The sequence below is a fragment of the Astyanax mexicanus genome, chromosome 4, assembly GCF_023375975.1.
Source record: "Astyanax mexicanus isolate ESR-SI-001 chromosome 4, AstMex3_surface, whole genome shotgun sequence".
Lineage (NCBI taxonomy): Eukaryota > Metazoa > Chordata > Actinopteri > Characiformes > Acestrorhamphidae > Astyanax > Astyanax mexicanus.
This window is the reverse complement of record NC_064411.1, coordinates 38869554-38897490: the sequence shown is the minus strand read 5'-3', so window position 1 is coordinate 38897490 and position 27937 is coordinate 38869554. Positions and strand designations below refer to the sequence as shown.

General features: G+C 37.9%; 1 protein-coding gene across 3 annotated transcripts; it reads left to right on the top strand.

The window, feature by feature from the left end:
- Positions 1 to 34: 34 nt before the first annotated feature.
- pip4k2ab (phosphatidylinositol-5-phosphate 4-kinase, type II, alpha b) lies at positions 35 to 27937 on the top strand. Of its 3 annotated transcripts, none has more exons than XM_007236069.4 (11): positions 35 to 978; positions 12145 to 12242; positions 12381 to 12477; positions 14317 to 14469; positions 14808 to 14954; positions 18308 to 18346; positions 20569 to 20667; positions 23700 to 23813; positions 24492 to 24744; positions 25079 to 25182; positions 25463 to 27937. In XM_007236069.4, the coding sequence occupies exons 1-11, from the start codon at positions 835 to 837 to the stop codon at positions 25541 to 25543; spliced, it is 1329 nt and encodes a 442-aa protein (XP_007236131.1). In that variant the 5' UTR covers positions 35 to 834; the 3' UTR covers positions 25544 to 27937. The 3 variants fall into 3 exon arrangements, with proteins under 3 accessions (XP_007236131.1, XP_007236130.1, XP_007236132.1); XM_007236068.4 differs by having other exon boundaries at positions 20566 to 20667; XM_007236070.4 differs by lacking the exon at positions 20569 to 20667.

Genomic DNA, 27937 nt, shown 5'->3' with positions numbered 1-27937 from the left:
AAACGATTCGTTGGTGAATCGTCCACCACCATGATGCAGTGCGCCTCCCTCCAGCAGCCGCTGTGTGTAAAGCCGGAGCGGGCGAGCGGGCTGCGGTGGGGTTAAGGGGGACTGATGCACTGCGCCTCCATCCAGCTGCTGCATCCTGAGCGCAGGGGGGATGGCGGAGATGCCAGCTCTTCCCTCCACGATACCCGCTCTGCTTCTCCCGGTGCTGACGGACAGACCGCCGGAGCTCCAGAGCCTCTGCTAACCGAGCGCGAGACGGACCGTTAAGATTCAAATCGCGTCTCGAGCCGCTGGCTAGCGATAGGCGTGCTAACGGTTTACCTCAACCTGTGGGCTGAGCGGCGGGCTGTGGGGGGATTTTTATCGCTGAAAACTAAGAAAAACTTCGTTTATTTCTGTCGTTTTTACACGTTCCCGACATGAAGAGTGTTTTCTGGGCTAGTGAGGGAGGTGAACGAAGCCGCCGTTAACGTTAGCTATCACCCCGGTAAAGCTGGGAGCAGGCAGGCTGCTTCATTATACCGCTTAACCTTCAAGCTAACGTCAATGACAGCCGGCTAGCGCCGTCTCACGACTTCAGGTTTTTTTCTCTGTGAAAAAACCGCGTCGATAATTTTATCATCTCTTAATTTTTCAGAGGGATGAACGAAGGAATACGAATTAAGGGGACGAAAGACTCGTTGACCTCCCGCCGGACGCGTGTGATTCGGGCAGCTTCAGGTGTGGAGCCGCTTCTTCTGCTGACAGTGTGCTAGTAATCAGTCAGTAATCAGGGCTTTCCCTCAGTTCCCGCCCGGTTTCTCATCCCAAGTCCCGCTTCTGAACATGGCTTCTGCGGCCAGCAGCCTCGCCGCATCCATTGCCAGCAAGACCAAAACCAAGAAGAAACATTTCGTGTCGCAGAAGGTGAAGCTGTTCCGAGCCAGCGACCCTCTGCTCAGCGTATTAATGTGGGGAGTGAACCATTCGGTAGGTCCCTCATCTAGTTAACTTACAGCCGGTGGCTTAAGTGTGGTTCGGCCAGCCTGATTAATAGCTAGCTATAACTAGCTATATAATGTTTTTGTGTTGTAATTACTAATTAATTTAGATAGTGTGTAATTTACAGGGAATAATCTGGAAAAACTGGAAATATAGAGACTTTCTGATCATGGAAACTCACGAGAAAAGATAACTCCCAGTTTAGGTTAAAATATCAGTGTGATATGGGATGCCTGGTATAATTAACGGTAAATGCCTGGTTTAGTAAACTAGGATACGTTAATTATTTAGTTTGTAAGCTAGGTTAAGCAATTTACATGGAGAATCTGAAAGAAAAATGGAAATTTAGAAGCTTTCTGATTGTAGAAACTAATGAGAAAAGTTAAATGTTGGTATAAAAAATGAGAATTAACTAGCTAGTGATTTAATGTGTAACCTAGGTTAATCAATTTACATGGAGCATCTAAAAAAAAAGGAAATTTAGAAGCTTTCTGATCAAAGAAAGTAATGAGAAATGATAAACGCTGCTATAATAAATAGGAAGTAACTAGCTAGTGATTTAGTGTGCAGCCAAGTTACATGGAGAACCTGAAAAAAAATTAAAATTTAGAGGCTTTCTAATCTGATCATGGAAACTAATGAGAAAGGATAATTGCTAAAATGTCAGGGTAATATGGGATGCCTGGTATAATAAATGGGAATTCATGGAGAGAAAAAATATCCTGGAGTTAACTATTGAGACAACGATATTCTATGTTTTAGCCAATGATGTCCGTATTCATTTGAACACAACATATTGGAACAGACTTGGATAATTAAATAATTCAGTATTAAAATATGTATTGAAATATTTCAGTAAATGTGATATGATTTCTAAAAACATCTCTGACATTTATACACGAATACATCAAACATCATTTACAACACCTGTCACTACTTGACGATTATTACAGGGTGCATTACATAATCAGCTAATTTTTCCTCATACATATACAAACCTACAAATCTGTTTTGAGTGTTCTTGGTTGTATCTTTCATATCAATATCAGAATTATATTGTATCCACCAAAATAATGAGATATTTTATAATTTAAATGTTTGGCATATCATTCAAGCCTAAGAGGCCTTTAATATACCATTGTTAAGAACATTAAATTAATTTCAGTATTAATTTTACATAATTAACTATTAAAGGACAAAAAATGTTCTACTGATTCGGGTTTTTGGATGCCTTGTCGATTTCTGTCCTGTATGATTGATGTGCTGACATAGACATACCTCCAAATGCTGCTGCAAGCCAACACATGCTGCCAGAAATCATTCTGTTCTGTCCTAACCTGCAGTTTCCCATGCTCCAAATAAGGAAATTTGATGATATTGCTCTTAATACTGTGGTAGATGCTTTTCTGTAATAGATTAAAATTTTCCAGGTGTCTGAAAAAGCTTGTAATTGGACTCCAGGGACTCTGCTAACCGGTGTCTGGGGGGCCTTGTTGCTGATCCCCTGATGAAAAGCCTTTCAAGGTTATGAGTTAGATTAAGCTTGTGGTTGATGCAGAGATGCAAACAATGGGATTTTTTAGCTGTAAGTGCACTGTTATAGTATTTTGTTGTTGGTTAGATTTTGAGTATTACATGCGTAATAAAATTCATTTAAAATAATAACGTCTCAGTTTCCAAGTAGGTTTGGCAGAGTATATGGCATTTAGCTTTAGGTGTTTTTTAAAAGAAACCTCATTGAATATAGTCTAAAGTTATTTCTAACACACTAATGCTGCATATTGCCTATACATATTGCTTGGAATGCTGAGATTAGAGCAACTGGTCAGTCACTCTGAAGCAGAGTATGTTAAAGGTATTTGTTCAGGCAGTGGTAATATAAGTACAGCTGGGTCTAAAAATGTTTAATCTAATTTTAGCATATCATATAAAATAATTTGTCTTTGAAGAAAAAGACAAACGTCAAAAAGCTTCAACAGCCGAACAGTAAGGATAAAAATAGCTCTCAGTACCCTATTTGTGAGTGCTGGGTTGCATATACAGGTGGAACAGAGATGAAAATAATTCTCTACCCATCACACTTCTGTGAATCTTTGGCGCTGTGTCAGAGTTAGGATAGGTTTAAAGGGTTGAGTGTAATACATCTACAAAGAGTTTTTTTTTATTCTGCTCTACAGTGCACTTTTTGATTTGTATTATTATCCTCACTGACCAAAGCAAAGCTTTAATACCTGGAAGAAAAAAGCTATAGCACGGCCATTCCTATATGTTTAGATGACAAACCAGACAGTTTTTCATCTCATCTTTCCATGTACACATTTTTCTCAAGTAATTAGTTTCAAGGTTACTCCAAGGAATTAAGTAATTGATAGTCTTGGCAGGAACAGCCCATCTGCAGGATCTTTCTGTTCATTAATTGGAGTATCTGAGCTGTCAGGCAACTAGCTAGTTAATCATGCTATTATTGATCATGTGGTGTTTTACTGTTGAAGCATTGCACTTACTGAACAAACTTGAATACATTGGGAAAACCCTCTTTGTTTCTGGTTCTTTATTCTGGATCGCTGTAAACTCAGTGTAAGACCTGCTTGGATTGGGACAAATGAGTGGATATGCCAAATGAATCTAGCTCTGCCTCTGGTCTCTGTTGTGCAGAATGTGGTTGCATATTTGACAACCTACAGGACAATTTTGGCTTTGTTTCTACAGAATAGAAGGGAACTGGAAGCACAAGAATGAAACAGCCTTAGGTGACTTTCTCTGGTGTTCTCCTCATTTTTCGTATCCATAACAACAGCATCAGTTTCGCTGCAGGTTCCTTCCTTCCAGGCAAGAAACTGTCAAAGTGTGGTGCTTTGAGCACTCAGAGTTGGGTGTGAGTAAAGTAAGTAGTGTTAGTGGTTGCTGGGCATTTTCTGTCTATCTGAGTCTCTGAACTGAAGGTCGGTGGGGATGACACAAGTGGGCGTATGCAGCCGCTTTATTTGTTTACCAACATGAAGAGGCTCCACCGCATCCACTGCCGAGCACCACTTCAGAAGCATTCCCTTTTAGCCGACGTTCTTGTCTGAGGGAAATTACTGTTTTTGAATAGCAGGCTCGATTTCTCATTCGGAGTGCCAGCTCTCGTCTCCTGGAGCTGCTCTCTTGAGTGGGCTTTGAGCTCCTCTCACAGCCAGATCTCTGCAGAAGTGAAGTGCTAACCAGGAGAACTGGCTGACTCATCCTATCCTCAGTCCTAGAGACTGGAAGCTGTAGCTCCTTATACTCCTCCTTACCATGCTGTCAGGTTTTGTTGAATTTCTAATCAAGCCTTCTTGTGTGTAAATTCAGAAACATTTTAGATATTAAATCTGACAGTGAGTTTATTTATCTTTGTGAGAAGCAATAGCTGTGTTATAACCTTTGCTGGCTGTGGTTTTGTTGTGGCTCCACTCCTCCTCGCACAGCTTGATCAGTGCTATGTTTTGACCTGATTAATGCTTTGCTTCTTGCCTCTGGTGTGGGTATTAATTAGGCCATTATTAGATCCCCTCCTCCTTGATCTGCACCCAGTTATTTTTTTCGCCTAAGCTGCTCCCTGGATAGGCCTACCCTTGGCTTTTGTTCTTCTCCCCTATTTTGTGCTTGTCCTCCAGCTAGGTTGTGCCTTTTTAATTTTCTTTGTCAGTCTTTCCTCCCCTCCTGGCCCATTCTCCTCTTTCCCGTACACATTTTTAGTGTGATACGGAAGCAATCTTTTCAGTGCCATGATTGCATAAGGGTGTCTGAAGTGTAAGTCAAATGGAATAGGATGAAGCAGGCCTGGTCCCCACGTGGCTTTCCTCCTGGCAGGATTGAGACATGCTTAATCCAAAGGCAAGCGACTAAATTACATCCCAAAGACAGAGCAGCAAGTTTGCATTACTTTGTTACTTCCAGTGTAGGCAACATTCTTTTTTATCTTTTGTCAGATCATTATCCAAAGACCAAATAATAATATGCTGTATGTTTAAATGTTGGTGGACCCTTCAAATGAATGCATTTAGCTATTTTATGTTGTAACCACTGCTGACTGCTGACAAATGTGTGTAAATGCATATACACATACACACACAGCTTGTCTAGTTCCTAGTGTACTAGCCCCTATAGAGACATTTCTACATGTCCATCTCAAGTTTATTTTTAATTTTAATAGATAACTACAGGGATATTACAAAGTGTATTAAGTGATTCTAGCAGTGAACTGTGTCAGTCATAAGAAAATTTTCTTTGCCAATATGCAAGTAGTCTTTTTTTTTTATTGCTGACTTTTCACTTTTCTGGCATAAGTTACATGTCTATGAAAGTAAATATTTAAAAACCTAAATAATTTTACATTTCTCTGTCCTATTACACAATACAATAGTGAGTAAAAATGTAAACATAGTATGGAAGAAAAAAAATTAGGCGATCAACTTCACGGCTTCATGGTATCATTCATCATGTTTATGTTGGTGAACTTTCCATTGACTGTGTTTCGAACTAGTGTCACTGTACGCAGTACTAGTTAAAATCTGTACACCGCTAGTTTTAGTTCAGTGTGTGGCTTAGGAAAGACTTTACACCAGGGGTGCTCAGTCCTGGGCCTGGAGGTCTACCACTTTGCAGAGTTTACCTTCAGCCATAATCTCACACATCTAAAGTAATTAAGGACCTTAGGGACTCTGAAATCTCAAGTTTGGTAAAGCAACAGGACCAGGAATGAGCACCCCTGCGTTACACTCTAATCTATGATCCAGCGCACTTTCAGCTGGAGCAACTGGCTGCAGGTGCTGTAAGTCTTGGGCTGCATTAAATTTGAATTGCTGTATCAAATGAAATTATGTTGATTAAGTGCGTAACCAGCAGGCCAGATCATCTCTGATTGTAATTACACAGACCTCTTTTCTTCCCATTACACGCCAAATAGGTTACCTCCCTGTGTGCTAGTCATAGCAATGCACCAGTCACATTATTAACACATTTGTGAAGTGGTGTTTGATTTTAAGCAGCTTACCACCCTCTGAGATAATACCATCCACATTACTCACAGATTGGCTGTTATGTTTGTTTTCACAGGATGGCTAGGATGGATGGTCCATAGAGACTAGAAAAAGTGCAGGAGCAATACCTCATATTATCCTCCTGGTGCACTTATCACGTTGATTTAGTCTCACACACGTCTTTCACATAGTCTCTTTAGTCTGCATTAGCCGAGTGCCTGGAAGACCAGCAGCAACTTTCTTTAAGGCTTGCATGGTCTGCTATCACATATTATGACTGTCAGTCATATGACTGAATGTGCACATTTGCAAACTGCATATGGAGCAGTAATCTTTTACAGAGATCCTGTCCTGCCATTTTTTTAGCAAGACAATGCAATACCAAATGCTGCACGTATTACAAAGGATAATATTTCCGCAATACAGAATGTGTGGAGAATTTTAAAGCAACTAGTCCTGCGATAATTTTTTTAACCGTGATCACTTTTGTTGACTTCGATAACAGCTACTGGGTTTCCGCGTGCGTATGTTTACATAAGAATGAACTGCAGCTCAGCAAGTCAAGCTGTGCTGCTCTCTCATCGGCTCTCAATGAATCTGTCAGACAGACAGCGACATCCATCGGTTAAGTTATCAGTATAGTGCACGAAGAGCAATAATTTCTGGGACAATATATTGTCCTGAAAATTTTGTTATCGCGACAGGCCTAAAAGCAACAAATGTCACATAAACAATAATAATGATAATATTGCCTGTGACTATTATTACTATGATGAGCAAAAAAAATACATTAAATACATTAAAATGGTCCTTTTTGTGCAAAAGACATGACAAGATCAGAGTCACTGGGGGCATTAACGGTCATTCATCTTTGTGTTAGACTATGATCATAGTTTCAGCTCACCGTGGTGGAAGACTGGTTGTTTCTAGGAAAAATGGGGCAGCTATTTTTAGGACGATTGTGTGGTGCGTTGAGCAGGGGAAAGTTGGGAACTACGTTAGTTTTACCGACTGTCCCTTGAGCTATGACATACTGGCATATATTTTGTAGAAAAAATGTTACAGTATGTCCATTCCCCAAGATGAATATGATGATGATTTAACCATTTAGCATCTGGTATTGTAGAGGCTGTGTGCCTCCTTCTGTCGCTTGCATATTCCCTCTTTGTGTCTCACTTTTAGCCTTGTCAGTAAAGCATATTTAAGATTATTTAGAAAAGCTGGAGGAAACAGTACAAGCAAGTGGTATATGTACTTGCTTCCTTCTTTCAGAGTTGCATGTGTGATCACACAGACAATTCTAGCCAGACACCGTGCTGTCCACTGTGGCTGGTAATGACAAAATATTTGTAAACACATGATATCCATCTGACACCCACTATCAGACCTAGCACTGACTGATAATTTACAAGGTTTGCCATGAACACTTATTAGTGGATTAGTGTTCAGTGTTGAGTGTTCAGATCACTCACAAGGTGACACTCCATGACCAATTTACATGCTGCTGTCCCATGACATTTGGCATGTCAGTAAATAAACATTACATAATCAGTTTGGAGTAAAGCATGGAATGTTATGCAGAAACTGTTAATTCACCATCTGGCTTTGTAAATTCATTGAAAATACATTTTTAGCATCAACAGCTTGAAATGTCGACTATATGAATTGACCATGGCGTTTGCTGACGGATGCAGGGCAAAACCCCCTGATGCAGTAAGGACAGATGGAGTCACAGAGGAAAGTTTACAGAAATAGCCTTTTACGTCAGAGTGAGAGAGTGTGTGTGGTTGATAGAGGGAGTGTCATAAAAGCAGGTTGGACTTCAAAAGGGCAGAGAAATTATGCCCACCTGTCTGGGCACATCCTGGGCAAAAACACTGCAAAGTGAATTATTCTGTGTTGACATTCATTTATAACCTTTTTACCATTAAAATTAAGATCCCAAAGCTCATTCCTAATTAAAGGCATTGCCACCCACAGTGGGCAGCACAGTCAGTTCTCATGATCGTAACCGGTGGCGTCTGGCTACAGTTATCGCTGCCTGAAATCACATCCACATTCAATGCATGAGGCCTTACACACACATCCTACAGATCAGTGCAGCATTCTTTAGCTTCCATAAGATATGGCAAAAGTCGTGTGAAACAGTATTACTCTCATGTCCCTTATAACACCTTACAAGTGATTCAGTGCGGGCGCAGGTTATCAGTACAGAACTTTAAGTATGGATGTAATATGGTGACGCACAGATGTGGGTGTAAGTAGCTGTCTATTTAAAGATAGAAAATAAAGAGGGCATTACAGTAATCGAGGCGAGGCATAAATGCATGTATGGGGAGCTCGGTATCTGCAAACGACCATATATGGGCTGTGTTCCTTACATGAAAAAATGCAAACTGCCCAAGGTAGTGAGGTCAAACAATGCTGTTGTATCTGTAATAACACCAGATTATCATTAGACAAGCAAGCAACGCATCGAGCCCATTCATTCTTGTAGACTGTGAATATGCTTATAGACAAATATACCGTAGGCTTTAGTATCATCAAAATACAAATGGTAGCTTATGTTGTGCTTATGATGATGAATGTAACTGAGCAGAAAAAAGCGAGTGACCCAGGTACTGAATCCTGCAGAACACCACAGGCAACACTTGTGCTGGCTAATTGCAGCCTATTGACTCCCACAAACTACTGTTCATTACACAAGTAAGACTGGAATCACAGTCACCAGTGACACCCACAATTTTTTCAGCATCTTGAAGGAGTTCCTGGAGGTGCAGAAAAATAGTTGCTCATTTTTTTAGAGCATTTATTTTCAAAAAATGAGAAATGGCTGTAATAACAAATAATGCAAATACAACAAGTTCATATTCATAAAGATTTAAGAGAAATCAATATGTTCAGAAATCAATATTTGGTGGAATAACCCTGGTTTTTAATCGCAGTTTTAATGCATCTTGGCATGTTCTCACCAGTCTTAGACACTGATTTTGGATAACTTTATGCCACTCCTGGTGCAAAAATTCAAGCAGTTCAGCTTGGTTTGATGGCTGTGATCATCCATCTTCCTCTTGATTATATTCCATGGGTTTTTAATGTGTTAAGATCAAAGAAACTTATCATTTTTAAGTGGTCCCAAACTGTATAAGGGTGAGTGTGGCTTTCTTTCAATCAGTTTGAAGGTGAATTAATATGAGAATCAGTCATAGCTGAATAATAAGATTTCAGTTTATGATAGATATTCCAGAGGTTTCATGTTGGTAAAATAAAAAAACTCATAAATTTTAAGTGGTCTCAATTTTTTCCAGAATTGTGTATATGTTTTTTTTATTAGTTGCTTTGTTATTAAGAGCAAACGTTCAGAAGGGATGTTCTGTAACTTCACTGCATGATTTGCTGCTAGTGGATTTGGTGTGTGTGGTCTAAGATTAACCAGATTTATTCCCCGCCTGTTATTACTCCATGGGTGCCAGTTCACAGTCCAGTGGGAGGGAATATGGTTAAAAGTTTGTCAAACACATAAAACCTTTTTAATTTTCTCTGATTGTATTATTAAGGTTGTGGTATTTTAATTTCAGATAATAATATAAAATCAGGGTTTCTGCCAGTGTTAGTACAAGCCACACTATTAAAAGTCCTCCAGAGTTTCAGTTACTCATGAAACCTGATAAAACAATCTATTCTCAAAAAATGTCGTGTAGCAAATGTGTACAGCTGATCTTTTCCCATTAAAATGCCTTCATTAAATTGTTCCCTATGATGTAAAAATACTTATTCAAACTATCTGACTGTTTGAGAGAAATTGCATTTGTTCCAGCGTGAATAACAACAGATGCAACTATATACTTTTTTAAAAACTGAACTGAAGGAATTTAAGTGTAAAGATTTTACATAGTTTTAGGTGCTAAATATACACTATATATGGTAAAATGTCTCTGGACACCCCTTACAATGAATGCGTTCAGTTACTGTACATTGCATGTATTGCTAACACAGATTGCTTACACACACAGCCTGTCTATTGCCTGTAGTGTAATACGATGCTGTATTGTGTTGTCAGTGGAAGAGGACTCTTTGAAGCAAATAAACATGAACCTGTTGGCATCATGCCTAATGTCAGGCCTGGGCTAGAGGGGTATAATATAGGGCTGCAAAATATGTAATTTTAGCATCAGATTAGATCAAATACATCTTTTCTAAACATATTGTGAATATCATGAATGCTTATTTCATTACAGAGAGTGTAAATAATGCTATTTAATAATGCTATTTAATTTGGTTTAAGTGTATTCCCTAAAAACATAATTCAGTCCAATGAAGTCATGAATCTGTACCTAGTTAGTGAATAATATCAAATTTATTACAGACAGCATAAGGAAAATGTGGATGATACATAACTACTGCTGCTGACTGCACAGTCTGTATGCTGTTGCTGTATGTGGAGGCGGAAGGTGTTGCTTGGCTGGCAGCCAACAGTGCACCACATTTTGAGTGACTTTGCTCTCTCCTAGACAGTTCAGTCAGAGCTGATCCTTTGAAGCAGATCCAGGAAACTCTTCACGCCTGATGTGACGTTACTGTTGACAGAGTTTGGTCTATTAGGCTTCGTTCACAGAACAGCTAAAAGAGGCCCAGATATGATTTACTGCCCAGATTCAATTGTCTTGTTTTGTCATTTACATTGTCTTCTTAATGTGACTTGTATATGACATTAGTCTGAACACATCACACTGCTGTCCTGCAAGTGCAAAAAAAAAAAACTGTTTTATGTCTGTCCTTGGGATTATTAGACTCCTGACATCAAAATCAGCTAACTGACCTGCTACTTTTAAACTTGTAGAGCAAACGACTATGCTCAGCGTAGCTTACAGAAAAGAATAAACATAATGGGTGTTTAACTGGAAAAACAAACAGAAAATTGAACTTCCATTTCTTTTGTTTACCTGCTGAGAAAAATAATCTAGCAAAGGCACACAAACTTAAAGAGGATAGAGATACATGCTTTCTCTCACAAGACTGGGTAACATGTCATAAAAGCCAAAAGGTTAGTGCACTATTTATTTGTGTGTAAAGAGTTTGGTTTCTGTCATATTGCCCAATGATATGCAAAATCTTATCTGATCAGCTCTCATGATAAGGAGAAATATTGGCTGTTGCAATGGGAGGAAACAGACAGGTGTCAATGGCAGGGGTATCCAGTCTTATTTTCAAAGGCACAGTGTGGTTGCAGGTTTTTTTTATTCCAGCCCAGAAGAAGAAGAAGAAGTACCTGTGATCAGTTAATTGAAGACTGACAGGTTAAACAATGGAATTAGGTGTGCTGCTGGTTGTTCAGAATGAAAACCTGCATTCGTCAAAAAAGATTGGACAACCCTGGTCTGTAGTCTGTTACCAAGTTATGATGTGTTTTCAATTTGCCTGTTCAGACATTTCTGTTCACACTACCACACAAATGAGTATTTGCTACATATGAAGGAAAAGGTTTGATTTGGGATGCAGACACCTAAAATTAGGTTTAGGGTGCATAGCTAATAAGTGCAATGACAATAATTTGAGTGAACAAAATTCATTTATTCATTCATTTATTTGAAATTCATTTTGCAGGGTTCCCTCTAACATAAGAAATGTTTAGCTTTGCCAGACATTCATGCAAAGCAATCCAGATTGTTCTCCTTCCTAGTTCCCCAATGGTGGAACACACTACCTACTTCTACATGAGCAGGAGCGTACCTTGCAATTTTTAAGAACCTCTTAAAGACTGAGCTCTTTAAAGAGCACTCACTCTTCTAAAAAACTAACTACTTCTAACCTCATTCCCTGCTTCCCCTTCTCCTTTCTTCCTCTATCCCAATATTTTCTTTTTGGCTCCTTCAGGCCCTGCTAAATGTCTTTTTTAAGCAGTATGGTCATACCAACAACTACCCCTCTCCGTGCAAAATAAATGAAAATCTGCAAAAATTGTGTAAATATATTTCATTTTGTTTGGGATTCGTTTTCCCCAAAAGTGGTCATTTCTAGTTAATCCCTAGTGTGGATGCATGAAATAGCCAGCTGAACTATCTGATTATGCTAGCTGAACTTTGAAACTTGATGGCTCAATAACTGTACTCAGCACTCAGCCGGCTCTTTCTGTTTGTTTGCTCTTTTACAGATAAATGAACTCAGTCACATTCAGATCCCTGTTATGCTGATGCCTGATGACTTCAAAGCCAACTCCAAGATTAAAGTGGACAATCACCTCTTTAACAAGTAAGACTGTCGTTTTAAATCACCTGTAGTACATCCAAACTAGTGTCAGAGTGCGCCGTTATCATGTTTTCAATTTTTTGGCCTGAACAGTTTTGTTCTGATGTCTCTTTTTTGCTCTCTTTTTTCTACTCTATGAAGAGAGAACATGCCAAGCCATTTCAAGTTCAAGGAGTACTGTCCTCTTGTCTTCCGGAATCTTAGGGAGAGATTTGTCATTGATGATCAGGAATACCAGGTAAACCCTTTTCTTAATGTATTTCCAAAATATTTAATATTAAGTTGCACTCATTACTGACATTACTGACTGGCATTCACGTGCACACACACTGCTTGTTAAGCCTCTGTTCACAACTATCTAACAACAGACATGGGCTTAAGGGGTTTAATGCCCCACATAATTAGGCTGTGGATCAGTGGAACAAGCAGGGTTTTTTAGGATGGTTCTCCATCCAATATATGTGAGATGTGTTGGGAAGTCAGAGTGGTGCAAGGTAGGGTGATGTTAAACTAACATCCAATCACATACTCACAGCAGTGTTTTAAAATGTAGTAGCAATGCTTCCCTCTACTGTAGAGACAGTTACTCCAACCAAGCAGGATACATTATTTGTATACCCTTGATTTCAAAAGAAACAATGACTGAAAAAGGTGTCTCAACACTTTGTCCATATAGTGTATGTCAATAGGCAAAGTTGAGTGCTGAAAGTAAATTGTGAACTAAAGGGCATTAATCTGCTTTGTAGCATACGGTAAGCTTAGAACTGTCAGATGCTATTGCAGTATGATCTTTAAAACTGTGCAGGTGGTACTCATTATTTGAGTAAATGCCAAGGAGAGGAACAAATGTGGTTAGCTTGGCCTGATTCCCAGAATGCTCCAGCACACTTCTCCACCACTGATGACCAGACCAGTCTGCTGTAGTTGTGGAAATCAAGCTTCCAAACAAATCACTCTGTGAATAGGAGCAAAACCATGTTTAAATCTGAACTGTAGTTAACTTTAAAATGTTAGGGATTAATAGGAATTAAACAAAGATGTCCAGTAGAAGTAGATACTATTTTATATAATATAGTATTATATATTATTATATATAAAATTGTATAATATACTTTTCTAAGCATATTATGAATGTATATTGTTAGTTTTTAAAGTACACCAACCAACTGGTTTGTTTTTTAAGAGGTAGTAGTTAGTGAAGTTAGAATGGTTTTAAAAAACATTGTTCTAAGTATAGGAGTGTTTTTGATTTGCAGTTTTTAATTTTTTTAATGCTGCTGATGCATTTTCGGGATCAGGACACATTCAAGTAGGAGTGGGTGGGAGCGGAATTAAAAACTTGGTCCTATGCAGACCTACACCTCTCGCCCACACATGGAATTATGCATGGTGCCAATGGGTTCATTTTAATCTGTTCCAGAAAGTCCTATTCTGTTGCCAGTATTTATCTGCAGGGACTGAACAAGCTGTGTGCATCAATGGGTGCAAATTAGAGTCTGTTCACACCAGGGTGGTCCGATCATAAGTGGTCAGCAGTAAGAACAGGTGTGAGGATGCATTGTAATCTGGTCTCTCAAACCACTTTGGGGGGTAGTCAGAGGTGCATATGATTATGTTATCATTTAGTGTGAAACCACAGCATCTCGATATGTCCCCTACAGCAAAGCACTGCCCCTGGCAAAACATAGTGTTTGTATTAACCTAAAAGCTGCCTTCTCTTGATTTGGGCTGGAAATGGGAAGACTCTTACAGTCCTCCTTCAGCAGAAATCTGATCACAAGTAGTCACAGGAGAGATATTAAAAGTGCCATTTCTTGACACCTATGCATTTTGATAGTCATTGGTGATTATCCAGGACGCATGTTAATGGCAGATGTGAATGAGGCCTTTTCAGTATATAAATACGTTCATGGTAGGAGTATCCACAAAAGTTTAGGTGTGTAGTGAACATTAGTGCTTAAATGGTAGATGAACCCACTGGATTTTGTTGTTTTGTGTCATGTCAATACACATAATTTTAGTTTGTATGTGTGTGTGTGTGTGTGTGTGAATCCTTGCATGTCTTGTCCTCTGGCAGAACTCCCTGACGCGGAGTGCGCCGATTCCCAGTGATGCCCAGGGACGCAGCGGCGCTCGCTTTCACACCTCCTACAACAAGAAATATGTCATTAAGATAATCACCAGCGAAGACGTGGCTGAAATGCACAACATTCTGAAGAAATATCACCAGGTAAAGTCAGGTCTAGCCTCAGTAGCTTCTCGCTCTATTAGGACTTAAGTAACCATAGACTCTACTTTGTGGTGAAGTTGTCATGCGGTGTAACATCTTACTAAAGAGTTTTAGGAATTATCTTTTCTGGTCTAGCGAAAATGTAAAAAATGCCATATAGTCTTATTCAAAGAGACTTCTGGTCAGGCCTGAAACATGGATTTTCCCAAGTGGAAGTGACTAGGAGAATTGTGTAGGAGGTGGAAGAAAGGCTGTCCCTGTGAAGAAGCTGAGTCACCCTTATGATGAACCCTGGTGAAGTGGAGGCTCATGTGTTTGTCTGTCGTCTGTGTTTCCAGTATATAGTGGAGTGCCATGGCAACACGCTGCTTCCTCAGTTCCTGGGCATGTACCGCCTCACCGTGGACGGAGACGAGACATACATGATCGTCACACGTAACGTCTTCAGCCACCGCCTGCCTGTCCACAAGAAATATGATTTAAAGGTGAGTGCTGATAGACAGAAGATTAACTATATTATATTGGGGCACCTGCTTATTCATTGTATATTCTGAAATGTAAGGGTGCTACGAGTTCATCCTACTTTTGTTGAAGTAAATGTCTCTACTGGATTTTTGGAGCGTTGCTGTAAGGATTTGATTGCAATCTATGACGAGCATTAGCAAGGTCAGGATGTTGGAAAATGATCATCACCTCACCCTATTCATTATTTGTTCAATTTTAAAATAGATTAATCAATTTATTAGAAGGGGTGTCCACAAACATTTGGACATAAAGTGTAACAGAATAGTGTATACCAGTGGCGTACAGTTAATATAGTGGGAACCCCTTCTGCAACATGTGCCAAACCTGGAGCATCCCAATGAGCACTGTTCAATCCATCCAGTGGAATACGTATTCCACAATTGCACATATACCAATACCAAGGCCGTCCACCCAAACTGACAGATCGAGCAATGATCAGAGCATGGTTCCATGGTCACTCTGGAGGAACTGCAGAAACCCACAGCTCAGGTTGAAGAATCTGTTCACAGGACAATTATACTATGCACTTCACAAATCTGGCTATTACTGAAGAGCGGCAAGGAGAAAACCATTGTTGAAAGAAAGATATAAAGCCAGGTAGGGGACACAAGCGTAAAAGAAGAGGAGCCTAAATGCAAATGTTATATGTTATAAAGTGTTATATGTGGTGGAAAAGTAATACTCCTCATCACCCTGAACACATCATACTGTAGCGGGCTCAGTGGTTTAATACCTGGTGCTAATTGAGATGTTGAAATATTTTTAATTGGGCGCCAGTTATTAAATTAATTTAATTAGATTAATTAATAAATTAATTAATCAAATTAATTAATAACACAAGACATCTCAGGGTGTGGTTTCTACAGGTGACAGAAATTTTCATAACCAAGTTATCCAGAAAAACACACTGAAATGACAGGTTTTGTAAAATAAAAGTATTTATTAAATCACACAGATATGAGTAAATAATTCATTAAAAAGTCATAAATGTAGCCATTAGCTATCAAATCATAGTGTAGAATGATAAATGAGAAATAAAAGAACAAACACGTTATAATGCTGATATGAAAGGAATAAAGATTAATATAACTATTAAGTGAGTGTTTCTAAATAAGGATCTAAGGCATTTTAAGTCTACGAAACCAATTCTTATTTCCAACCAAGCCACTCAAAATGAGTCATCTATACTAAAGACGCTCTATTAAAGACCCGACCCAGACCATGACCAACAGAACACCATCTGCCGAAAGATTAAACCCAGCTCTGCCTTACTCTGAGGTGTTGAAATGGGCCTTGGTGACGTCCGTCTGGGTTGGTCGTCTGCTGCTTCACCCCGAAAAAGGATCACGTGAGCCTGTCTGCAGGGTGGTTTGACTTCCTGTGTCAGCACGGAGCCCCATTAGAACCCACAGGGAAATCCTTTCGCTCTCAGGTGGCTTGCTGGTGGCCTCCGGACCGCAGGTTTCTGGGTTGGATCTGGCGGATCTCCTTTTCAGCTGTACTTTAGCTAAACTTAGATGGAATAATGCTTGGCTTCGTAGATTGTAAAATAACCTTAGATATTTTAACTAGGATAGCTAATATTAATATACTTGAAGATTAAATGCACTAGTCTAAGAAAACTAACTTAAGATGACTAAACTAACAGTCTATCCTTTCTCCATCTCTGGGCTCCCTAACCTCTCTCCTCTAACTGTTTTCCTCAACTCATCTTCTCCAACTCCTTCTCTAACTGCTTCTCCTCCAACTGCTCTGAACTAAACTCCGAACTCAACTGGAAACTCTAAACTGTGTCTGCCCAGTTTAACTATTAGACTCTGTGGCCTGTTTGGCCCCTGAGCTATGATTGGCTCTGTGGCCCAAGTGTCTGTGTTTTGATTGGTCTAGGAGCAATTTCAAACTTTGGTGGGGAAGATGATCTTATTCACAAAGGGCCATAAACCCCCCCTCACATGGTCAGCATGCATCAGCTAGTGGTCTATTTTTCTAATAGACCCAACCAAAAGAAAACTCAACTAAACAGTGGATCAAAATACATTTTTCAGCATATCAGTTTGTGATGATAAATTCAGGAAACAACAATCTTACAATTGAATCACAATAAATGTAATATATATATATTGCCCACAAACAGTTTTGTAATACTCAAGATAATCTTAGAAATACAATGATGGATGGTACTCTGTCAGAAAGAGATCAAGAGTCATGATATTATTTAAACCCAATTAAATCACTTAAAAGAAAATACATGGTTAAACCACTGATAACCAAATAAAGCTAAATTATCAAATGCTAGTTAAACCTTGTTGATTCAGACTTGAATGTGTAGGAAAATTTAAATCAGGACACATCCAGACACATATACCATATACCAGACACATATACCATTATTTAGTAAACATTCTATAAAACACCTTTTTATATAGTCAATTTATATGTATTTTAAGCAAAATCTTCTTAGTGAGAAATTTCTCCCCCCTCTGCTGTGTTTAGATAAGCGGCTGGCATCGGAATTTACGATGGTGGGGGAAGGAGTTCTTTCTGCACCCCACAGAATTTGAGCCTGCAATGTTGAAATTGGAATCCCAAGCTTAGAACATTTCTCTTAATTTCATTAATCTTATTTCTAAGTGATTGCAGAAATAACTAGGCACAAACCCCTAAATTGGTACAACATTTGGTGAATTAACAATTTCCAAGGCATTAATTAAGTTTTGACACTCTCTTAAGTCCGCAGTCCCGTCCTAGTGATGGTGTTGCAAATGTTCCAAATGTTTACATTAACTCCGAGGTTTATGACTTGGAGGAATGTAAACAGAATTTTACCCTAAACTCGCATTTAGGGCTCTCGAGCGAGGCTGAGTGAAGAAATAGTCAGTAAATGTCATTTTGAAATTTAAGGTTGTTTGAAAAAGATTACTCCAAGGTTTTTTTAGAGTGTTCTTCTGGGGTGATTGTAAAGTTAGAACATTCCTTTTAGACCATAAGATGGGGGTAGTGTGTGTGTGTGTCCAAGCCATGAAGAAATCCTCTGGTTAATCCACTACAATACCCACTGTGAAACATGGTGGGGGCAGCATCATGCTGTTTGTAAGTGTGTGGTTGTAAGATGAACATTATGAAAAAGTTCAAGGGGTATGGATATTTTTTCAAGCCACTGTATATACTGTATTATATATCATATTGACTAAAATTAAGAAATATATTGTGAATAAAATTTTAGCCATATTTTTCAGTATAATTACAAACACAAATTTAGTCATAATTGACAACAACTAATTTTAAGCTATATTTTTACTTTTTTCTCTTTTAGGGATCCACAGTGGCCAGAGAGGCGAGTGACAAGGAAAAGGTAAAGTCATTTTTATGGAGCATACATATCATAAATAGTCTTTATGGGGAGATAAATTTAATGCAGTAAGTATCAAACGTGAGACTTTTCGTAGGGCTAGTTGCCTGTGTGATTTGTGAGTTTCCGTTGCAGATAAGCATGCACTTGCACGTTCAGTACATTGCATGTGTGAGTTGGATGCTACTGTCAAAAACCCTGGATCGTTTGCTTTTGGAACTTAATAAATTGGCTTCCCATTTATTTGTTAATCTTCTGTTAATAAAGTCCCCAAATAAATTAATGCTTGAAGAAAAGGCCATTTTTGACTCTCTCCATTCTTTTTCAAAATCACTTATTTTTTACGTTTTTAGTTAAATGTCTTAACGATTTATTTTGTTTTATCCCTCCTCTTGCTTTACTGGGAATACAATTGTGTCAATTATGTCAATTTTATGTGAATCCTGGTTGAATGGAACTAACTAAAATACATTTACAGATCCAGCATGCACTTACAGAAATATAGGCATTGTTATTTTGGTCAGTAATGCAGGTGTTTCGGACCATGGTTTATTCTTTCTTCAAAAAAGGTGACTATGTAATATTTAGTAGTGAGTATATTTCACAACTGGAATTTACTGAGCACCTGAGAGCGAGCCATTTTTTCACTAATATTTGTTGAAGCAGTCTGCATGACCACAGTTGGTCCTGGGTTTTATAGCTACACCTGTGGCCATGAAAGTAATTGAAATCTAAGTAATTTTTTATTAATGGGTCATCAAATACTTTTGGCATTGTATTGTACTTTCAAACTGAAATCTGAAATTACGGTCTCACATTTGTGTGCATTTTGAATAGTAGTTTTTTTTGGTCAATTGCACCAGTTGTTTATTGTGTAACAGTATAACTCTCCATGAATTATTGATATATTCTTAATTAGAGACTAGCAATAGTAACTTTAATATCTGTGAGCATAGTAAGCAATATAAAAAAACTATGGATAAAATAGCTCAACACATACTTTAATCATGAGGGTTTTTTTTTTTTACCATCACTTAACAGGAGTTTTAAAAATATAAGAATTAATGACATTTTTAAATGAATACTTATCATTTATTGTGAGTTTTCAGTAACACTTTTGCCTCAAAGCAAATTTACTGACTTTGATAATCCTTTTATTCTTATGCTAAAACAGTGAACAGGATATTTTTAGTCTGTCCAAAGGGCATGTGAATAATTTGCATGCATTTCTCTGGTCTCTGTTCTCAGTGTGCATGTACACCCTGTTGGCATGGTGGAGCGCCCTCGTTATGCAGATTTTGTTTTAACTTACTCTTCTGAATGTATATGATGCTGTATTGCAAATATGAAATTCATATATGTTTGTAAATATGGCTCATATGCAGTATTGGTTGTGTTAAATAATGAAATCATTGTTTCTCAAGCCTTTTTATCGTTACTTTGAACACTGACAGCTGTATATTGTCAACATTTCTGATTTAGAAGCTGTAATTGCACTTAATATTAAGGTGATGTTTAATTAAATGAGTATTTTCTGAACAGATTTCTTTTCTATTAATGCTAATATACTTGTGGAAAGAGTAAAACAAATATTTTGCTTAAAAATACATATTTTAAACCAAGTTAATTCTAAGTAGATTTTTCTTTTCTGATCATTCATAACATTAGCACCACTTAATTGCCTAGATTTATTATTATTATTATTATTATTATTATTATTATTGTAATACTTTCCTCACTGTGTGTTTATGCATTGTCCCTTTAAACACAAACTCTAAAACCACTCAACAACTTCTACCACAGAAAAATATCATGTCTATTGTTCATTTAAATAATTGTTTATTAATTGTAGTCGAAGTAAAATGCTTGATTATTCAAGATACTGATCACATTCTGCCTAAAATAAAATCACAGTGTAGATGAAGATAATAATTAGAAACATATTTACCACCTCACCACCTGTCACTGGTGCTAATGTCATGGCATTTTAAGTATAAGAGTAATGCAGAATATTTAGAATGATTGGATTTGATCATATATTAAACATTGGTTTTCGCAAAAAGACACTAAAAAGGATGTGTTGGCAATTCATTATTACATTTTCGTTCATTTTGTTGTTTTTGTTCCAATGTAGTATATAAATGGTAATATTATTCAAATTAAAGCAGCTGATAGGGTTTCTGAAGTGAGATTTTTCAGCAGGCCTCTCACCCTCTTTCTAGCAGCCACGTCCACCTGAAGATGGGGCTCCACCCAAATCTCGCATGAGCCAAAAGCTACAAACCATCCGGATCGCCACGCGTTTTTACTGCGCCATCAGACACGTAAGGACACACCAGCAAAGAGCTGTCACACATTTGCTCCTCCCCCAGCATGTGCCGACCCCCCTGCGTTTGGCCTCAGGAAAAGCACTGTTCTTTCAGGATCCCACGAGGGAGTGCACACTCCTTTGAGCTGCCCTCGTCCAGAAATAATGCGATGTCTTCTTCCACAGCAGCTGTATCCGCAGGGACTCCAGAAATGAGTAAAGCTGATGAATGATCACAATCCAGAATGCTAACAAATGATCCCTTAATCTTTTTAGTGTGTAATCTGTTCAAACACTAACCCAATTTAATCATGTACACAAGCAGAAATCAAGCTATGTGGTTCTGGTTTGGAAAGCTAGAGCTGCTAATGTTCTCTAGACGTGGATGATGTGGACGGATCTGTGTGTGTTTCTGTCAGTATGTAAAATAATTATGTATATTGTTTAGGATCAGCTGTTGTATACTATTTGTGCAGATATTTGTGGACACACCTTTGGATAAATGCATTCAGCCACTTCAATTCATCACTTATTGCTGACACAGATGTGCAAATGCACACACACTGTTTTACTAATTTCTACAGAATAGTGATTCTCAAACATTTTAGATCATGTGCTACCCTCTAAAAAACTAAAATCTTTTTTTTTACTACCACCTTTAAGTCAGCCACAGGAACATATGCAAGCAAACTAAGGGTGAACAATATGGACAAAATGCAATGTGTAATAAGGCTGATGGATATGCTGATGTTGATGTGAAACACAATAAATTAATGCTATAGAAATGTATACTCCAAATTCCACTAGAAATGCTCCAAATGACTTTTATGTGGACGTCATGACATTAGAAGAAAATTCTGCTCATTTTACACATATAATGTTTTTATCTGCCAGTAACATGTCACTGTCTCCAAATAAGCCAGGCAGATTTGGACATCCCTTGCTACCCACATTTTCCTGTATAATCTTTTTGTTTTTGATACATTAAAAACATTTACTGGTACCTTACCTTACCTTAGTGTGCTTTACATGCCATAGTTTTAAAACCACTGCTATAGATATAGAAGTATAGCCAGTACAATAGAATAGGACAGATTATGAATATAGCCACCTTTCTATAGGGGTATAAAGCCATCTAAACACTTGTCACTGTATGCAATCAAATCCGTATTCTTACAGTAATGTTCCAAAATATAAAGGTTTTGCCTATAAAAAAAAGACAACCCCTTTTTAATACCCTTTATTTGCTTAGAAATTATGAACGAGCAAGTGTCCCAATATATTTGTCCATACAGTGTATGCACCAAAGAAAAAGACTTGCAGATTGTGATGTGTGGTTTTTGAGAACGAGGATTCTGTATGTTGTTTGATCTGAGTACTAATTGAAAGACCCCGATCCTCATAATCCCATTTATGGCTTATAGTATCCTGATTTAGTAGGCTTGCATAATAAAAAATAATTGGGGTGTAATAACAATTATTTAAAGTGGTTTATATTACTGACAGTATTGTCTTATTCATATTAATCAAACAGGTATGTAGGTGAAGCTTTGTACATGTAATATATAGCGCAATACAGTATTAAAACAAGAGGCCCATTTGGGATCATCTTTCTGAGAATGTACGGTTTGCTGAGAGCTGGGATAAAACAAAAGAGACATCCTCATTGACACTTGATATGTCAGAATAATTGATTCAATCAGCGTGCGCCATCATGCACACAGTCAGTATCGGACAGTGTTGTGTAGACTCTCTAGTACAATCTCTAAAAAGACACCCCAAGAAAAGACGGAGCAGAAGACGCACCCTGAGCAAATAGGCAGCGACACTGCTTCAGCTCATCACTGCCCTTACTGAACTCATAGAGGGCCTGCTGCTTGTGCTCTGTTTAAACTAGCTTTCATAGTTGGCAAAGCGGATGTGTACTCAATGCATTAGGGCTGCACAATATATAATTAATATACAATATACATTTTTTTCTAACACAGCTATTGTTTCTGTGTATCGTTAATTATTGGTGGATTTTTGTCCTATTGGAATGAATAGTGCACAAGGGTTTTGACACCCTCTAGATGTACTGATAATACAAATACACAACAAACATTCACCCATTAACCTGAAGGGCCGCAGAAAATGTCATAACGAGGGGTGGGACATAATATCAATATTGCGATATATCGTAGTATTTTCTTTTGTGATAACTGAAGTTACTGCTTCATTACTCCACATGGTGTAAGTGTTTTATCCTCTTAAGTAACACAGATGCCATGAAGTATCATAGAATTGTTGTGCGATATATCAAGTATCGCCGAATTACATTATCGTAATCATAAGCAGCGTAATGTGATATCATAATTTGACATGCCCTTTGATTCCCACCCCATTCAGAACCACCTGAAACACCAAATCATCCATCTAGGGTACTATAGCAACTGCCTAGCAATGACCTAGCAACACCCTAGCAACAAGTAAACAACCCCATAACAACTGCCTGAAATACCTTGCAACACTGTAACAACCTAACAATCTAACAATCACTTAACATCATCATAGCAACCACCAGGGCAACTAGCAACACCATAGTAACCACCTGGAACACCATAGCAAACAGCCAGCAAGCACATGGCAACGGCCTAGCAGAAAAGCTTTTAATACTTTTAATTTTAGAAGAAATGTCTCCCAATACTCTTGTCCATGTAGTGTAATTTAACAAAACTGCCTTTTACACTTTTGCAGCATGTCAAGAAGATTAGACCAATTGAAATGCTTGAAAATAATAAATTTAGAGTAAAATCTCCTTACCTTAACATACCATAAAGGGAATCTAAATGTTACTCACCTAAAATCTCAAGATGTTCTATTACGTCCTCAGCCTCATATTGGGGTTCATATTTTGCAGCCCTAATCTCTAAAATCAATCAAGCAATTTCCCCTGCTTACCGCTTTCCACGAACATAAGTAAAATGTTAACTTTTTTCAAATGTTTATCATTTAACTTTTAAAAGGTTTTGTAACATTGTATCTCTCTTTTTACACTGTGATTATCAGACCAAGGAGCTCCCAACTTACAAAGACAATGACTTCATCAACGATGGCCAGAAAGTCTACATTGATGGTGAGAATAAGAAGATGTTCCTGGAGAAGCTGAAGAATGATGTGGAGGTATGTGTGTGTGTGTGTGTGTGTGTACAGTTTTCTTTGTCAGAAACAATAAAAAATCTAGCATCCTTATTGGTTTAGTTCCAACTCGAATGTAATACTTACTAACTTCTGAAACCGTGTATTTGGTTTAATCAAATCCTGAGAAATAAACTTTCTTTTAATATGGTTGATTTCTCAAAAACACCCTAAAAAACAATATTATATAATGTTTGGTAATGGACTGTAATTTTACGTTTCTTCATTGCTGCAGTTCATAATATATCCAGTAGGTGGCAACAAGGTATTATTAGTGGATGTCTGACAAGAAATTCCGCTGCATAAAACCAGCTGTAATTTTTGTTGTTATTTTATTTTTTTAAAGCTCAATAACAGTTGCTATATTTAAGTATTTGCTATATATATTTGCTGTGGTTTAACCTACCAAAATCTTTCAAATACTAATGTAATAAATACTAATGTTTAGAGTTTTTAGTAATTTAAGACAGTCCATAAGTTTAGTCCATTAATCCAAATATTTAGAAATGTAATTACGCATGATGTATATTCATTTCAACTTCAGTTTCCACCTTTGAGATTATAGCAGTCACAGTAACTTTGTGAATAAGATGCATTCTTGTTCTTGTTTGTTTCATTTAAAATAATCTGAAATCGTGCCTGACATGTGGGCTCTTTGGGTAGTTCCTAGCTCAGCTGAAGCTGATGGACTACAGCCTTCTAGTGGGGCTCCATGACGTGGAGCGGGGAGAGCAGGAGCAGCCGGAGGAGGAGAGCGAGGATAACGATGCCGGAGAAGAGGAGGGGACGGAGAGTGACGGAGGGGTGACGGGAACCCCACCTGATAGTCCCAGCAACACACTTGAGAGTAACAAGCCACTAGGCCCTGGGGAATTCGACCCTAACATTGATGTGTACGCCACCCGGAGCCACGACAGTGAGAGACGTTTTAATACCAATACAAATTCATACTTTCAACATTCAATTTCTTTACAAACATACATAGTCTACACTAATGAATGCACTGCAAATGGGCGGTGATTGATTGTTATTATTTTATGTAAAATCAGTGTCTTGGTAAATTTTGTTTATGACATATAAAGAATTTTTTGTTTTTACTGAGTAAGTAAAATACTTATATTTATACTAAGTAAAAGTTTACTACTTATTTTGTTGCCGTAGTATATTCTTGAAAATATTTTACAAATATAGTGAATCTGGATTAAAGCTATGCTAGTCCACAGTGAAATTAATAAATATACTTTTTTCAGATGCACCCAAAAAGGAAGTCTACTTCATGGCAATCATTGACATCCTCACTCCTTATGATGCTAAGAAGAAAGCAGCTCATGCAGCTAAGACTGTAAAGCATGGGGTAAGAAATTACACCAGATCAAATCACTTCTTTAATAGACTCAAAAAGACATTTTTGCATTCATGCATTTAATGTATTTCTTTGTAATATGTATTCAGCACTCGCTGTTTTATCCTTTTGAAGTGATTCTTCTTTTTAATACAGCTTGTTTAAGGTAGTGGATGTATTTGACTTGGAGCCACAGTGCCATCTACTGGAAATACTTTAAAATAAATTAATTAATTTTCTTTTTTTTTAAACTGACGCAAAGCATGTCTGTACTTCTCTCTGTGTGTCATAGGCCGGTGCAGAGATCTCAACTGTTAACCCAGAGCAATATTCCAAGAGATTTTACGACTTCATCACCACCATTCTGTCCTAACTGGTGCCTGACGTCTGTCTCAGTATCAGGTATAGGTGGGATTTTGAGGTGAACGCTAAACATGGAAGCCTCCATCTACAGAGAGGCTTCTAACATGGGGTCCTGGGAATTTTACTGGGATCTGTTTGTTTACATTTATTTAATGTTTTTTGCCCCTGTGTTTGTTTGAGTTTTTTCCAAAAGTACTAAATAAGCAAATAGGTTTATGGTACTAAGCGGTGAATGGACAAATATATAGTCGTGCGTTATGCTGTGTTGTACCTCTGTGTTAGATATTGTTGGGTGGGATGTTGAGTGGCGTTATTGTGCATTATTATCTGGAATCCTCAGAGCTGCTTTTTACTCTTATTCTATATTTGTTTCCTGCAAGAAACATCATCATAAGTGGTCAAATTTCCTGGCCCGGGTTAACTTAGGTTAACTTTGTTTTTTGTTGTTGTTTTTTTTTGATAGTGGGGTTTCCACTGACAGTATAAACTAGTCCAGAGCTAAAAAGTTAATTTTGTCTTGAAGTCCATCTGTTTATATATCTATATGTGTATATATATATATTAATATATATACATGTATTTCAAATGATCATTTAAGACCACATATCAGGTTTACTAAGCACCTGTACCTATTCAAACAGTACTGAAACTAGAGCAGTGATAGTTTTCCAGTCTATTTGGACTGCAGAATGAATGGACGGTCGTGCCCCACATAGTGATTCAAATTTGCTATTTGAATTTAGATTTAGTACCAAGCGCACGCACCATAGAAGAGTTGAGTGTGTCCCACTAACTCCCAACAAAGTAGAACATTTGCGCAAGATGTTTGCACATGATCTAATGCACCAAAACTATTATGCAAATTATATCCTACCAATTTTACCATTGACTCATGTAGAGTCATGCAATAGTAGTGAGCTTGTGTGTTAACAATAAATAAAGTGTGTTACAACTGAAGTAACACATCTAGAGTTTATTAGACGATGAGAGGATTGGAGATATTATTAGCATTGTCACTTTTTTATCCACAGAGAACAAGTAGAGCGTTCAGATTTAGCTGATTTTAAAGATTAGAGAGTGTTCTATGGAACGTGTGTGCATATATTTTTACATCCCTTTCTTTAAAAGAGTGCATTTGCGAGTTTAAATGGAACTGTGCTTCCAGTGGGTATGATGTTTTGGAATTTACTGCTTTTTTTGCTGCTGGGCTTTGTGCATTTTAGCGTTGTAACAGCGCTAGAAGAACTGAGATCAAAGCCTATATCTCTTGGTCTTGCTCTGACTCAATGTTTCTCTCAAACTTGGTGTGGTCTCCGTGACCTCCAGTATTATATAATCACAAAAATATTTACACTGTATGTTTTTTTTGTTTGTTTCTTGAAGAACATTGATCGGAAATAAACCTAAAACATTGAACTGTACGTGTTTTGACATCATCATCAATATCTACACTGTGCGAGGGTGTGCCTTTTTTACTCGGAACTATTTAATTTTGTATTTGAATCCTTTTTATTTAATAAAAGTTTGCAAATGTTATTTTCTAAAAATGGCGAGGTGAATGGGATGAACCCTGTGGTGATTTTTGCTGTTCCTGTGATGTGTAAATATCTTCGTGTATAACCTGTATAATCTGTGATCTTCTGACAGAATGTTGCATTTCTAAAGGTACCAACTGTTTTGCCAACTTCAGAGCTAATCCGGCTGATCTGTTCCAATGTTTGAGTGGCGTTGAAGTGCATTGTTCCTTTTCTCTGCTTTCGAGTGAAAACTCCGAAGGCACCACTGCGTGTCAGTGCAGTGCTGCTACATTACACCCTTTGAAAAGTGACTGAAGTGTTTATTCTGTATTACTGTATCAGAATCTGCTTTGTCAACTCAGAAAAGAAAGAAACTACAAGCCATGCTTAACCGCTTTTTGAAAAGGGAAACTTTTAAGGTACCTCTTTTTAAGCCTGAAAGTTACTGAAGACCTTGTGAGACCTTTACTCCAGTACCACCGCCTCATGGTTTGTGAGGAATTTGATATTCGTCAGTTACGTTTGAGGCAAAGACATCTTCTTTCACGTGTTTTCAGATATTTAAAAAAAAACCTTCTCAATCAGTTCTGCTTTGTGTCAGCCTGTTTGATGTTCCACCTAACGAGGAAAGACTTCCAGGTTGTGCTGTTTGGAGCTGATGCCAGGAGATGCTTTGCAAAGGGGGAGCAATGAAAGAACCCTACCAGAGAATATTGTTAAAGATACATAACAAGATGTGCTGATCTGAAAAGCTGTTGGTCTTCTTGTCATTGTTGTTGTTGGTCACGTCATGAATGCGTACAGTTTTCACATGTGTATGTGCAGTATTTATTTTTGAGGCACTCTTCCGTCATCAGCATCGCTGAATAAAAATGATGCTTTGCTCA